Below are 14664 nucleotides of genomic sequence, written 5' to 3' on the forward strand. Positions count from 1 at the left end.
TCTCTTCCGATCCTGGTTTCACTCTTGGTACAGGATGATAACCGGTGTTTTTCAATGTTGTTTTCAAAACACAAGTATCTGTGAAGACAGAGGCTGTTGTGTGTCTGAAGTAAATGGTCTAGTTAGCGCCAGGGTTTCTGACAGACTTGTGCTTTAAGTGCTTGTTAACATGTTCATACAAATGTGTGTGTTGCAGACGAGCTGTACGGCGATTTTGAGGACCTGGAGACAGGAGAGAAACACTCGGGGGACGTGGAAGATGACGGCAAGGATGATGACAATGACGACGATAATGATGATGCTGATGAAGATGAAGGGGGTGAGGGTGAGGGTAAGTTGACAAACTGAACACTGTCTTCTCATGCTGAATGGAGTTGAGCATTGGCCTGTTGAGATCATGAAACATGTGTTAAGTGTATGATTCTGAATTCCCTTGTCCACCTGCTTTTAGCAGTTGCTGAATGTTGAAAAGCTGACTGTCTCCTGGTATTGAAATGGTTTGCTGTCACGTCATCTCCAGCTAGACGTTTTTAGAATTATCAGCATTAGTTGGCAGGCAGATCTAAAGCCTGCTGTAAGAAGATTTGTGTTCTGCTCATCTTCACACATTATTGTCGCCTTATCCAGCTGTTTTTATCTTTCTTTCTTTATTTGGTGTTTAACGTCGTTTTCAACCACGAAGGTTATATCGCGACGGAGCTGTTTTTATTCTGGCGTTTGAAAATGGTTGACATATTTTGGTGCAAATGATCATGTTCGCTTCATCTTAGCACCGCCGATTTACTGCAACCAGTGCAGACTTAGAGACGGTATCCATGTCTCACCCCGTGTCACAACTGCTGCTTGTAAAAGACCTCAGCCATTTTGCCATAAGTGCAGGTGGCTGATTACACCTAAACACCCACACACCTGGGTAGCCAACTCTTGTAGCTGTTAAGCTTTTCACTGGAAGGAAGCAACCCCAGTTTCCCAGCCGATGGGATAATAAAGTAATGCAAATGAAATGTGTGCAGGCACAGCGCCAGAGCCGAAGAAGAGGAAGCGGGACATGACGGGAGACGAGCGACGTCAGGCCAGACTGGACAGGAAGAAGAAGAGGAAGGAAGAGTTTGACGCCATGTACGACGTCAAGACGGACGGAGAGGACGACTTCTACCAGGCCTGGAAGACGGAGATGGAGGAGCAGGCCAAGGTACGCGCTGCTCTTTCTGTTCCTTCTTTTCTCACTGTAGGCATACTCCAGAATAGGTGAATTCCGGAAATAACTTTTGCTGCGGAAAAAAACAAGTCAAACAAAACCGCATGACAAAATAGGCCAATCACTATTGAGTTGTGTGTCTTACCGTGCTCGCTGACAACGTGTAGCAACACGCTGCACGCTAGTGATTGGCCTACTTTGTCCCGCGGGTTTGTTTGTGAACATCGTCTAGTAGCCCTGTGGAAGTGACGTTACATTTCTGACTTCCAAAAATCTGAGAAAATCAAGTCTAAAAAGTAGGTAGTCTTAAAATGGGGGTAATTTCACAGAGGTTATGGACAGAAAGTCTGAGAAAACAAGGTCTTAAAAAAGAGGGAGTCTTAATTTGGGGGGTCTTAAAAGGGGGGTTCCACGGTACAGTACACCAGAATTAGCCCTGTGGAAGTGACCTTACATCAGTTAAATCAGGTCTAAAAAGGAGGTAGTCTTAAAACGGGGGTAACTTTACAGAGGTTATGGCCAGAAAGTCTGAGAAAGGTGGGTCTGGAAAAGGAGAGTGTCATACATTGGGGTGTCTTACAAGGGCGTTTCCACTGTATTAAAATAAGAGGGACCATTTTGAGATTCATTGTGTGACAGTGAACCTACCACACAGGGCTAAGTTGCTGTGTATGTTTTGCAGGGTTCTACCTACTGTTACATTTTTGTGTAAATATTGTTTGTTTCGAATGTTGCCCTGTATTTATTAGTTTATGGTCACGAAGGAGGTCGAGTTAGGAGTTGGATTAACAGATTTTTGTAATGTCTGTTGGCAAGAGAGGAGAATTAAGTTGGCTGTAAAAGCCATAAACTCAATTAAGAAATGTAAGTTGGTTTTGCCATCTTTGAAAGAGAATAACTCGTTACGCATACATTGCTGGACTCTTGTTCTGTGTTTGGTTACAGCTGAACCGAGCAGAGTTTGAGAACGTGAGTGAAGAGATGCGTCAGAACCTGGAGGGGTTCCGCCCTGGGCTCTACATGCGTATGGAGGTGGCGGGGATTCCCTGCGAGTTCGCCGCGCACTTTGACCCCGCTGCTCCCCTCGTCATTGGCGGCCTCACCAACCTGGAGGAAAACGTGGGATACGTGCAGGTCTCTGGAATTTTCAAATGTTGTATCTGTCTGTGTGTGTTTGCGTGCGTCTGTGTGTTTGTGTGTGTGTTTGCGTGCGTGTGTGTGTGTGTGTGTGTGTGTGTGTGTGTGTTTGTGTGCGTGTGTGTGTGTGTGTGTGTGTGTGTGTGTTTGCGTGCGTGTGTGTGTGTGTGTGTGTGTGTGTGTGTGTGTGTGATGGCTGTGACAGCTCTAAACATTTTGAGTTTTCATCTGTGTGTGTGTGCTCAGGTCTGGGTTGTTTGTTTGACAGTTTATCATGCGTCATACCAAATTGTAGGCTTATTTTAAGAAAGCATAGCTGATACATTACAGGAAAATCTTGAAGACAAAAAAAAACTCATCTCTTTGACAATTCATCATTGATCAAACACTGCAGGTTCGTTTTAAGAAGCATCGGTGGTACAAGAAGATCTTGAAGACACCAAAACTCTCTAGTTCTCCGTGACAATTCACCATAAGTCTGTTGTTGTTTTTTGCACTGTAGGCTCGCATCGTTTGCACAAGAAGATCTTCAAAACAATAGCCCCTCATCTCTCTGACAATTTATTATTTGTCTGTTCTTCTTTCATTAAAGGCTCGGTTCAAGAAGTACATTTGGTACAAGAAGACCTTCAAGTCAAAAAACCCTAATCTATTTGACATTTCATGACTGTTCTGTTTGCACGGCAGGCTCGGTTCAAGAAGCACCGTTGGTACAAGAAGATCCTGAAGACGAGGAACCCGGTGGTCTTGTCGATGGGATGGCGGCGGTTCCAGACCATGCCGGTGTACAGCACACAGGAGCACAACATGAGGTACCGCATGCTGAAGTACACACCCGAGCACCTCCACTGCATGGCGTCATTCTGGGGTACGTGCATTTTTCTGGTTTTATTATGAGGGAGTTGTATGTTCTGTATGTGTATGTATTATCTTGTCGTAGTTCCTGTCACGTTCCAATATATCACTTAAGGTGATTATGAAACGGTTAGTTACTACTAACTAACTAACCACACCACGATCCACTCTCGCAGTCATACAATTAGATAGAGACAACAAAAGTATAAGTTTCAGACGCCTGTTTATGTAAAAACTCGCCACCTCCCTCGAGACTTCACTCAAAATATGTTCTTTTACGTTCACAAAACGTAAAAACCAATGGTCACTGACAAAATGCCAGTTAGAATATAGAAAATTATAGTAACACGCTGATCCCGTGTAAAGATAAGAAAATACGACTGTTCTGCTCCAAAAGTGCTAGTTCATGCAGGTGTCACACACCCCACGTCGTCACTACTCGAGTATAATCACAGATAGCAAAAATAACAACGGTGGTCAACGGGGTGCAAAGACATGGTGCACTTAGCTTTCTTTGGCCACTGGGTGGACGGCCTGTAATTAGTCTTTTTAGCCTCCACAACTGCTCCGTCGAATGAAGTGCTGGTTAGCGTGGTGACGAAGCAGGGAACTGTGGAGGCATCAGGCGCCGCACCCAGTCGCTGGTTAGCTGGTTAGCCGGTTCGCTGGTTAGCTGGTTAGCCGGTTCGCTGGTTAGCCGGTTTGCTGGTTAAGTCCGGTCCCGGTTACCACGTCTGCAGCTAGCAGTGTCCCGCAAAAGGCAGCCGAACAGAAGTTAGGAAAACTGCAAACAGAAAGCATCGGTGCACTAAACATGTCAGCTACCCCTCACCCTCCACCTTTAAACATGTCATCTTTACATATCTCATCGAGCACGTGGGCCTGCACAAATGGACTTTTCACAACAACAAAACAGCCGTTTTCCGTCCTTCTCTCCCTATCTGCAAAAACCATATACAGATTAGTATTTTAGCGTCACAGAGAGCAAATTATGCGCTAACCTGGAAAGAACAACAGAGAGTATTTCATTCCACAAACACAGACTTGTCAACAGCGTTAAATAATGATTTATTACCTCAAACAGCCTATGAATGTAGCACTCTCATGGAAGCAAAACCCGCTTCCTCCCTGGAATGGCCTCTGTTCGTCAACAGTGACAACAACATCCAAAAAACCCTTGCCGAATACTTATGCGAAGACCATCGCACGGCGAAGGAAAATTGACGACTCGTCCTCAGCGAACATGTGGCGGTGAGAAGGTGATATCTCGTTGAAGTTCCTCTAGAGTGCCCGAATAATCTATTCGGTGAAGACCCTCATACTCTAGAAACCGCTGTATCGATCCTTCTTCTTCTGCCGCTGAGTGTCAAGTGCCAAGTTATGGTGTCTCAGACAGACAACCTTGACAAAAACACGTGACTAACCTTGTCACATATCAAGTTCAGCTATCGACAATTCTGCCTCGCAAAGCAGAATCACCCCCGAAAAATCCGTGCGCCACAAAACATCCGTGCTCTGCGCTGTCAGCAAAACTCTGCCGTATAGCCCCGACTCACGCACAGGCGCTTTCTGTCGCAATTGACCAAGAGAAGGCACCCCACCGAGTGACACTTTCTTGGTCTATGTCACTAGATCGTGACAGTTCCATTCTTTGAAGGTCACTCTTTGAAGGTCATTACTGCCTCATACCCAGCTGGGGCCTGGGCGGCCCCTAGACCCCTGCCTCATACACTCTTCCAAAAAAGTTAAGGATTGGTTGAAAAAACGGATCTAATTATAAAAAGATTGCCAAAAAATTAAACATCAACATAATAATTAAAAGATTAATGTGTTTGAATTACCAATTGAACAATGAGAGTCTTGACCTAGAATTTTGTTTGGCAGGCAGAGTTATTTCCCTTTGCATGGGTGGGAGTTCCTCCGTCTCAGACGGATTTCCGTCTCAGAGAAATTTTGACAATTTTTTTTTTTTTTTTTTTTTTTTGGCGGGTTTGTTTCGTTTCGGTTCGGTGTTATGCCAAATGGACTGATAGTGCACTTTTTGTTGTTTCTAATGCTTGCCAGGTCCCTAAAATTTTTAGTTTTTGTTACTTTTTGTATCTCCAACAAGGTTCTTATTTATCAGAATTAAACTCAGGAGAGGCCAGAGAAACCCTTTTAAATTCATAAAATTCGTTTTCGGCCGGGGGCCTTCGCCCCCCTGGACCCCCCACCAGGGCGCTGCCCCTGGACCCCGCCGGGGCCTTGGCGGCCCCTGGACCCCGGCCTTAAAAAAAGTTCAGTCTTGGAACAATTTTGGGCTCCCACCCATGCCTTTGTGGGACTTCTCAAAAGCTTCTGCATTTTGGAAGAAAAGGGTGTTTTTTATAGCCCCATGAAATTTGCGGAACGCATGCCAGGGCAAAAGGTTGCAGGGTTCGTACAGAGTCCTTGAACCCTGGAAAACTCCTTGAAAATTGGAAAACCTTTTCCAGGCCTTGAAAAGTGCTTGAAAATAGAGTTTTGTTAAATAGTCATTGAAAAGTACTTGATTTTTCCAAATTGTTGCCTATACATTTCGTCAGCAGCTTGTCTTATTTAAAAAAAAATGCAACACCCTTTTTTTTTCGTCAAATACAGTACACACATTTTGGGAGAATAAAAGATCGAGTGAAAACGAAAGCAGACGAACTAAACTATTACTAGTTACCCGTAGTTGCTTCCCTTCCTGGAAGTTGGCAAGGGAAACAACTACGGAATGACTAATAGTTTGCAGACTTGAAAAACTGAAGGTAAGCTTGGTGCTTTGCATTAATTTGGGGAAAATCATGTCCTTGAAAAGCATTTATTTGGTCCTGGAAATGTCCTTGAAAACTCATTGAATTGTGTCAGCTCTGCCCTGCAGGAACCCTGAGGTTGTGATGCACATGCTACAACAGGGTCCTGGCTATGAACGTCGCTCACCAGCTCGTGTTTAAAGGTTGACACGCTGACACAATTATGCACAGTAGCAACATGCCCCCACGAAGAAAACTGAGCGATTTGGATAGAGGAAGGGCAATAGGATGGCTACAAGACAGTGTTGCTGCCAGGCAAGTGGCCCAGAGGCTTGCAGTGGCTCCCTCTGTCATCATCAGACTAAAACAGAGATTCCACGCAACTGGAAGAGTGCAGGAGCGACAACGTTCTGGTCGGCCCAGAGTCACCACACAAAGAGAGGATCGCTTCATTCAGAGGCAGGCCATGCAACAAAGAATGGCTACGGCAAACAACATTAGGCAACACCTACAAGCTAACACCAACACTGTTGTTAGTGGTCAGACGATCCGAAACCGCTTACACAACTTTGGCTTGCGTGCAAGGCGTCCAGTCCGAGGAACAACCCTGACTGCTAATCACCGAGCAGCTCGCCGAGCCTGGTGCACTCAACATGTGAGGTGGCAACGTCAGCAGTGGGCTCAGGTGTTGTTTACAGATGAGTCCCGCTTTTGTTTGGAACCTGCTAATGGTCGCATCCGAGTGTGGAGGCGTCGCGGAGAGCGCTTCGCAGAAGGCGTTCTGGAACGACAGCATTTTGGCGAAGGCTCTGTGATGGTCTGGGGAGGGATCAGCACACCTCTAAGGACACCTCTGTACCATGTAGTGGGCAACTTGACCGGTGTCCGCTACCAGAATGAGAACCTGCAACCCCTGGTCGTTCCAGCCCTCCAAGCGATCGGCCCTCGTGCGATTCTTCAGGATGACAACGCACCTCCCCATCGCTCTCCAACTGTAAACACCTTCATCCAGCAGGCCAGGGTCAACAGGATGCTGTGGCCAGCCAACAGCCCGGACCTGAACCCCATAGAGCACATGTGGGACGAGCTTTGTTGTCGGGTACAGCAACATCACCCTCCTCCTGCCAATCTGGGTCAACTGCTGCAATGGCTCCAGCAGGAGTGGAATGGAGTTCCAAGAGCATTCATATGCAACCTGATCCACTCCATGTGCCAACGATGTGTTGAATGCCTGGCACACAACGGAGGGCACACGCGTTATTGACACTGATTCACATTGTTGTGAATTCCATTTTCGAGGGTTGTCACGTTTGACACACTCTAGCTAAATTGTCGCTGCCGCGTTCGATCTTTGCTTTGTTTGTCATTACTCCTTGGTTGTTCAATTATATGATTTTAAAAAAATGAAAGAATTCAGTCTTGTCTGTTTTGTGTGGCGTGCTTGTAAAAAAGTGATCCTTAACTTTTTTTGAAGAGTGTACTTCTCAGTAAATTTATTTTTCCCAGGTTTAATCTATGTATTTAAAAAAAAAAAAAAATGTACAGTATTTGACGGATAACAAGACGCACCGTATCATAAGCCTCACCCCCGACTTTAAAAAAAAAAAATTGGGACGAGCCACGAATAGGCCGCGTCACTATATTAGCCGCCGTCGAAAAAATATAATCAGATCGTGTCAATCAATCAAAACAACCAGGCAAATGAAAGTACGGTATTTGGCGAAATCGGCTCCGAGAATAAACAAGTGAAACAAGAAAAATGAAAAAGTTTGAAGAAAAATATCACACACACAATTTGTAACCAACACACACATGTACAAAGGTGTCTACCGTTCAGTCAGCCTGGTCGGAACCATCCGATTCTGCTGCGGAGAAGCCAGAAAAGTCACTTTCCTCGCTGTCGGACACAAACTGAAGAAGTCGAAGTCGAGGCCGAGGGGGTGACGTCATCATCGGAACTTGAATCGGTCCCGCTCATGTCGTCTGCTGTAGGTGCTGCGATGATCTCTGCTCTTAGTTCGGTCTCCAACTCAGGCCATTTCGCGTTTCGTCCTCGAAAAGCCTTCCTGTTTTTCTTGCATCTCGAGAGTTGCTGGCGTACGGATCGCCATCGTCGCACCATGGATTCATTTATTCCAAGCTCAAAAGCAGCGCGCCTATTGCCCTTGTGATCGGCCAGTGCAATCGCCTTCAGTTTGAATGCTGCATCGTACGCGATTCTTTTGGTCTTCGGCATCGTAAATCCAGTACAGTTGTGTCAGTGCAGTGCAAAAGTGTTTCATTAGGTGAATGCTATTCAAGTTTAGGTAACGTTTTAGCCGCATCTTTTGATAAGCCGCAATGTGATTTAAAAAAAAAAAAGTCGCGGCTTGTAGTCCGTCAAATAGGGTACATAAATGTTTGAAACAAGATTTTTCAATGAAGTGTGGTGGGCAGTCTCTGTAACTACTGCTGTGGAATGTACAGAAAGCTAGGGTATGACAGTCCCCAAGGTTGTTACAAATGAACAATAACTGGCTTAGTTATACATGTACTAATTGAAGTTTTTGTGTGTTTGTTTTTACAGGGCCCATCACTCCACAGGGAAGTGGAATCCTGGCGGTGGAAAACGTCAGCGATGTATCTGTAAGTTGTCTCTTCCTTCTTTTTTCATTTTACGTTTTCTGTTGTAAACTCTATATTGAAAAAAGCATCACATTTCTCTTTCAAGATTGTCATTTGAACAGGTTTGATAGGTCACATGAAACAATAACCAGCTGATGCATATGCCTTTTCATGTATGTTTATGTGCAGCGATGAATGTTGCAAAATATCACGCCCTCATGCAGACTCTTGTACTTTCAGAGTGGGTTTCGCATTGCTGGCACCGGGGTGGTGCTGGAACTGGACAAGAGTGTGGAGGTGGTCAAGAAACTGAAACTGACCGGGACACCTTACAAGATCTTCAAGAAGACAGCATATATACAGGTAAGTTGTACAGCATATATACAGGTAAATTGTACAGCATTTTTACAGGTAAGCTGTACAGCATATATACAGGTAAGTTGTACAGCATATATACAGGTAAGTTGTACACCATGTATACAGGTAAGTAGTACAGCATATATACAGGTAAGTTATACACCATGTATACAGGTAAGTTGTACAGCATATATACAGGTAAGTTGTACACCATATATACAGGTAAGTAGTACAGCATATATAGAGGTAAGTAGTACAGCATATATACAGGTAAGTTGTACAGCATATATACAGGTAAGTTGTACAGCATATATACAGGTAAGTTGTACAGCATATATATATATATAGGTAAGTTGTACAGCATATATACAGGTAAGTTGTACAGCCTATATACAGGTAAGTTGTACAGCCTTTATACAGGTACAGTGGTGACACAGGGGTGGAACAGAGACACCATCTCTGAGTCTGCGCGCAAGGTTGACCAATGTCTGTCTCAGCGTGGATTAAAACAATCTGTAACCGTAAAGTCCAGTGCTCTGCAAAATATATACTAATCGTTCAGTTTGATTTTTGTGTGTTTTTATTTTGTTATTTTCATGAGCTGTGACTGTTTCAGGGCATGTTCAACTCCCAGCTGGAAACGGCCAAGTTCGAGGGAGCCAAGGTCAGCACGGTCAGCAAGGTCAGGGGGGTCATCAAGAAAGGCGCTCGTCGTCTGGCAGACACCGGAGCCACGCTGCCTGAGGGAACGTTCAGAGCCACGTTTGAAGATCGCATCCTGCTCAGTGGTGGGTGGTGGTGGTCTTGCTTTGATAGTCAAAGCCCTTCTAAAGGCATGCTCCTTCTGGTGAAAACAGGTTGGCTCATCATCTCAGATTTGGCCAGGCCACTAGTGGCTTTTGTGAAATTAGTTCATCAAAAATTCCCACTGGACACACAGAGTAAGTTTTGGTATGTGACCAAGTGGAGGGATGGTTCTTGTGTTATGCCATTCCTTACTGATGCAGGTGTCTTATCCCATGAGCTGTAAAAAATGGGAGGGTTAAAGTTACTCAACCTGGCCAGATCTGAGATGGGGAGTCAAACACTTTTCACCAGAAGGAGTGTGCCTTTAATGTTTCTTGGCGTTCTAGCTTTCCACGTGTTTTGCTTGTTGTCTATACAAGTCTTGCCTTTATGTCCGAGTTATTGGAAACATGTACAGCAGTGGCAGTAGCAAAGTGGAATCAGGAATGAGAACCAAACTGCAGGAAAAGCAGATAGGTCTGTTTCTTTACGTGATGTGCAAACCCAGAACAGTATTGTGTAGGATTATTTTTTAATATAGTTTTTTTGTGCTGTTTTTGTTTTTGTGCCTTTTGGAAGTGACAGCATGGAGAAAAACAATCCTACATTTTTTCATAGAATAGAATGCAACAACAGAAAACAATACAGTGGAACCCCAATTTAAAGACACCCCCATTTAAGACTCCCTCCTTGTTAATACCTTGCTTTTTAAGTTGTTCTGTTCATAGCCTCTGTAAATTTACCTCCATTTTAAGACTCCCTCATTGTTAAGACCTCCTTTTCTCAGATTTTTGGAGGTCTTAAAAGGGGGGTTCCACTGTACATGATATAGATGTAAGACTGTGTGTTCTTCAGACATAGTGTTCCTGAGAGCTTGGTATCCAGTGGAGGTCCCACAGTACTACAACCCGGTGACGACGTTACTAGGGTCGTGGCAAGGGATGAAGACGGTGGGGCAGCTCCGATATGAACGCGGCGTTGCCGTGCCTCAAAACCAGGATTCTCTCTACAAGGTCTGTGCATGTTTTTATAATTTATTTTTTAACATTTTGTTTGTTTGCTTGGATACACAACTGACTGTTGACTTTAACATTGTGAAGCAGTCTGTACCATCTGTCAATAGACTAATTCCAAAAATAACTGTGGGGTTGTGAAAGAGTGAATGCCCTTGCTTTTTACTCAGAAAAACATTGGAAGGGCCAATCACTAGCGAAGGTTATGTTGGAAACGCATGGACAGGAGCACATGTAAAGCTATTTGTCAGCGGAAAGGCAAGGGTATTCACTCTTTCACAACCCATATCAACCTGACAGAGTTATTTCCGAAAATCGTCGATTGTCAACTGAGGTTGCATGCAAAATGTAACCCGTTATCAGGCCTGCCAGTCTGAACTCCATTACGTTGCAAATGTCATTTTTTCACTTGCCTAACTCCCAACATGTGTGTGTTTGGTGTGAGCAGCCGGTGGAACGCAGGGCCAAGAACTTCAAGGCACTGATCATCCCGCGCGGCCTTCAGAAAGACCTGCCCTTCAAGGTCACCCCCAAGAACCAGGGACCCGCCGCTGTCACACCGAAGAGAATCCCCGTCGTCAGTGAACCGGCCGAAAGCAAGGTGAGTGTCTGTAGTGTTAGAATAGGTCAGGAAAGCAAATGCAACAGAAGTGAAAATGCTTAAGGAGTAAAGAAACGGTCACTCAGAATAACAATCACGGAAAGTAGCTAACACACCATCCCTTTTTTCTCCTTGCAGGAAAGGAAATGCAACTATAGAGAAATGCTTAGTGAGTAAATAAACAGAGGCTTTTGTCACAGAATAATAATCACAGACAGAAGCTCACACACTATCAGTATTTTTACAGGAAAGCAAATGCAACTGAAGATAAGGGAGTAAATAAGCAGATGCTTTATTGATATTTTTCTTCTTGCACAAAAGCAAATGCAACTGTAGAGAACATGCTTAGGGAGTAAACAAACAAGAGAGTTTTGTCAATAATAATCAGTTCACACATCCATATTTCTCTCCTTGCAGAAAACCAAGTTCCTACACATGCTGAAGACGATCCACGAGTACACGCAGCGTCAGAAACATGCGGTCATGCGCCAGCGAGCACACAAACACCAACAGGTGCTTGCCAAGCGCACTGCCAAGAGGGAATGGATGCAGAAGAAAAAAAATACATTGTAGGGCATTCACGAGGGATGGACTCTCAACTTCATTAAGTGATGATCTTCTGTTGGGGGAAGCATGCAGTGAATGAGTGTTGAATTCTAACTTCACCGAGTGATGATCTTCTGTTGGGGGAAGCATGCAGTGAATGAGTGTTGAATTCTAACTTCACCGAGTGATGATCTTCTGTTGGGGGGGAAGCAAACGGTGAATGAGTGTACAAGTGCTGAGCATGGATGTTGGGAAGAGTGTAGGAATACAAGTTTGTTCTGAAATAACTAACAGGTTTGTATGGGTTGTGAAAGAGTGAATACTCACTTTTAGTGAGTCAAACTTTCCCTTTTGACATCATAGGCCAGTCACTAGTGAGGGAGGTGTCTGAAATATGCGGACAAGTGTGCCTTGCTAAAAGCAAGAGTATTTCCTCTTTCACAACGCCTACAAAATCGACGAGTTATTTCCGGAACGTGTGCATTTTGGTTTTTTTCTATGCTCATTTGGAAAAGTGAAGTGAAGTGAAAAAGTGTGCGAGATGTGTTTGTTATGAGACCGGAGCATGAGGAAATTGAATTAACTATGTATTTCATTGATTTATTTCATGTTGTCAAGAGGATGCTTTTATCTTACAATACACCATGTATCGCAAACATGCAATGTGTGTGTGACAGAGTGTTCAGCATGTGAGACTGTGTGTGTGTGTGTGTCTCGCTGTCTACTTCACTGTGTACGTGAGTGTGTGACTGTATGTGGCTTAGGATGCTCTACAGGCACGTTTCATGATATTGAGGATTGCAGTTTCCCTCTCACACACAATATTCCAAAATAATAAATAGTCAAACAGGGGCCAAAAAACAGTTTGCACCAAGAGTTCAACTTTTTATCTATCCAAAACAGTAAAAAAAATTATATGAACATTCGTATTTCCAAGATGATTGGCGTTCCAAGACGCTATATCCTAAAACCCCCAAAACATGCTTTTACAACTTCAGTGCATAATAACTGCCCAAAGGTGCTGTTTAAAGCAACCATTGATAATAATTTTTAACATACTCCTTGAACACATTAATAAAAACGGTTAACTTGCAAATAAAGGGACAGTATTGATCAGAACAATGGTAAGATGAAGGACGCTACTTATATTTTGTACATTTTTTATCTTTATCGTTTCCTGTAGACCTCAGAAGTTCTAACCAGCTTAAGAAATCATTCTAAAATCGAAAAACAAACATCTATACAGTTTGTACGCAAAGTAGATTGATATTTGACACAGTCACACAGACATACGTGGGCTATGGGGCAACCCTACCCCCTAAATTTGAAAACGGGGTCAATTTCTTAACTGCATGCATTCAGCAAAACAATCCCTAAAAATTTATTTTTTTCACAAATGAACTTATGACTTTAGAAAAGCATTCAAAAATGCATATATACAACGCTTTTTCTTTGGTCCCAATTCAAGGGGGTGTGCTATTCTCAGGTAACACTGTGAACGCTCAAATGAGACTTGGTCACATGTCAAAATAGTAATCCCCCCTGTTGTTCATGGTTCGTTGGTGGGATTTTTTTTTATCTGAGCCATTGGCAAGCATGAAATGTCATCAACATTAGGAAAGACATAGTATCTCCCATTGTCTTTTGCGCGCAAACACTTCACACAGATCTCCTCTCAATCTGGCCCATCGGGGAAATGGGTTGACTTGGGGATGATCACCGCCCTGTATCTCTCCACCTTTCCATCCATGCTGACAAAGTCAGCGGTCACAAAGTCCCCAACTTGAATGTCTCACTGTAGGACAAAGAACCTGGTTTTCACGACTGGCACCACGCGGCATCCAGTGGCGTGTTGTGGGTAGACGTCCATTGATTTTGATAATAATTTTTATATTTTTAATTTTCAGACCTTGTTTTTAATCCGAATATAACATATTTATATGTTTTTGGAATCAGAAAATGATGAAGAATAAGATGAACGTACATTTAGATCGTTTTATAAAAAAATAATTTTAATTACAATTTTCAGATTTTTAATGACCAAAGTCATAAACTAATATTTACGCCACCAAGCTGAAATGCAATACCGAAGTCCGGCCTTTGTCGAAGATTGCTTGGCCAAAATTTCAATCAATTTGATTGAAAAATGAGGGTGTGACAGTGCCGCCTCAACTTTAAAAAAAAAGCCGGATATGACGTCATGAAAGACATTTATCGAAAAACTGAAAAAAACGTCCGGGGATATCATACCCAGTAACTCTCATGTCAAATTTCATAAAGATCGGTCCAGTAGTTTACTCTCAATCGCTCTACACACACACACGCACACACACACACACACACACACTCACACACACACACACAGACACACATACACCACGACCCTCGTCTCGATTCCCCCTCTATGTTAAACATTTAGTCAAAACTTGACTAAATGTAAAAAGAAAAAAAAAAGAAAAAAAATGGGATAGCGGCGAAACGGGATTGCGCCAAAATGGGATGCGGGAGTAAAATGACGCTTGGCTTGTTAAATGTCGCCAAAATGGGACGGCGGCAAAACGGGATTGCACGTAAATGGGATATTGCGCGAATTATAAACGAAGGAGTAGGCCCTAAGTTTCTCGTACGAGATGTTTACTGGGAGTAAATATTTGGGGAGTAAAAATTTAGTTCCTTGTGAGTTCTTTTTTCGTACAAGATTTTTACTGGAAGTTTACTCCGTCCGAGTCAATTTTTCGTGGAGTAAAAATTTTGTGTTACACCGGTTCATGACCGTTGTGGTAACGAGCGCACATTGTTGTCTCTATATAT

The 14664-nt window shown here is 43.5% G+C and overlaps 1 protein-coding gene across 1 annotated transcript in view; it reads left to right on the forward strand.

The window, feature by feature from the left end:
• Positions 1 to 12516, forward strand: part of LOC138959842 (ribosome biogenesis protein BMS1 homolog) — a 28132-nt gene extending 15616 nt beyond the window's left edge. Inside the window, exons 14-23 of the mRNA XM_070331483.1 lie at positions 197 to 331; positions 1014 to 1192; positions 2144 to 2332; positions 3023 to 3203; positions 8513 to 8571; positions 8791 to 8913; positions 9524 to 9695; positions 10549 to 10706; positions 11155 to 11307; positions 11725 to 12516. Coding sequence (XP_070187584.1) covers positions 197 to 331; positions 1014 to 1192; positions 2144 to 2332; positions 3023 to 3203; positions 8513 to 8571; positions 8791 to 8913; positions 9524 to 9695; positions 10549 to 10706; positions 11155 to 11307; positions 11725 to 11880 — 1505 coding nt within the window. The 3' untranslated portion in view covers positions 11881 to 12516. The remainder of the gene's footprint in view (positions 1 to 196; positions 332 to 1013; positions 1193 to 2143; positions 2333 to 3022; positions 3204 to 8512; positions 8572 to 8790; positions 8914 to 9523; positions 9696 to 10548; positions 10707 to 11154; positions 11308 to 11724) is intronic.
• The last annotated feature ends 2148 nt before the right edge of the window (positions 12517 to 14664 follow it).

The sequence above is a fragment of the Littorina saxatilis genome, linkage group LG2 (genome assembly GCF_037325665.1).
Source record: "Littorina saxatilis isolate snail1 linkage group LG2, US_GU_Lsax_2.0, whole genome shotgun sequence".
Taxonomy (NCBI): domain Eukaryota; kingdom Metazoa; phylum Mollusca; class Gastropoda; order Littorinimorpha; family Littorinidae; genus Littorina; species Littorina saxatilis.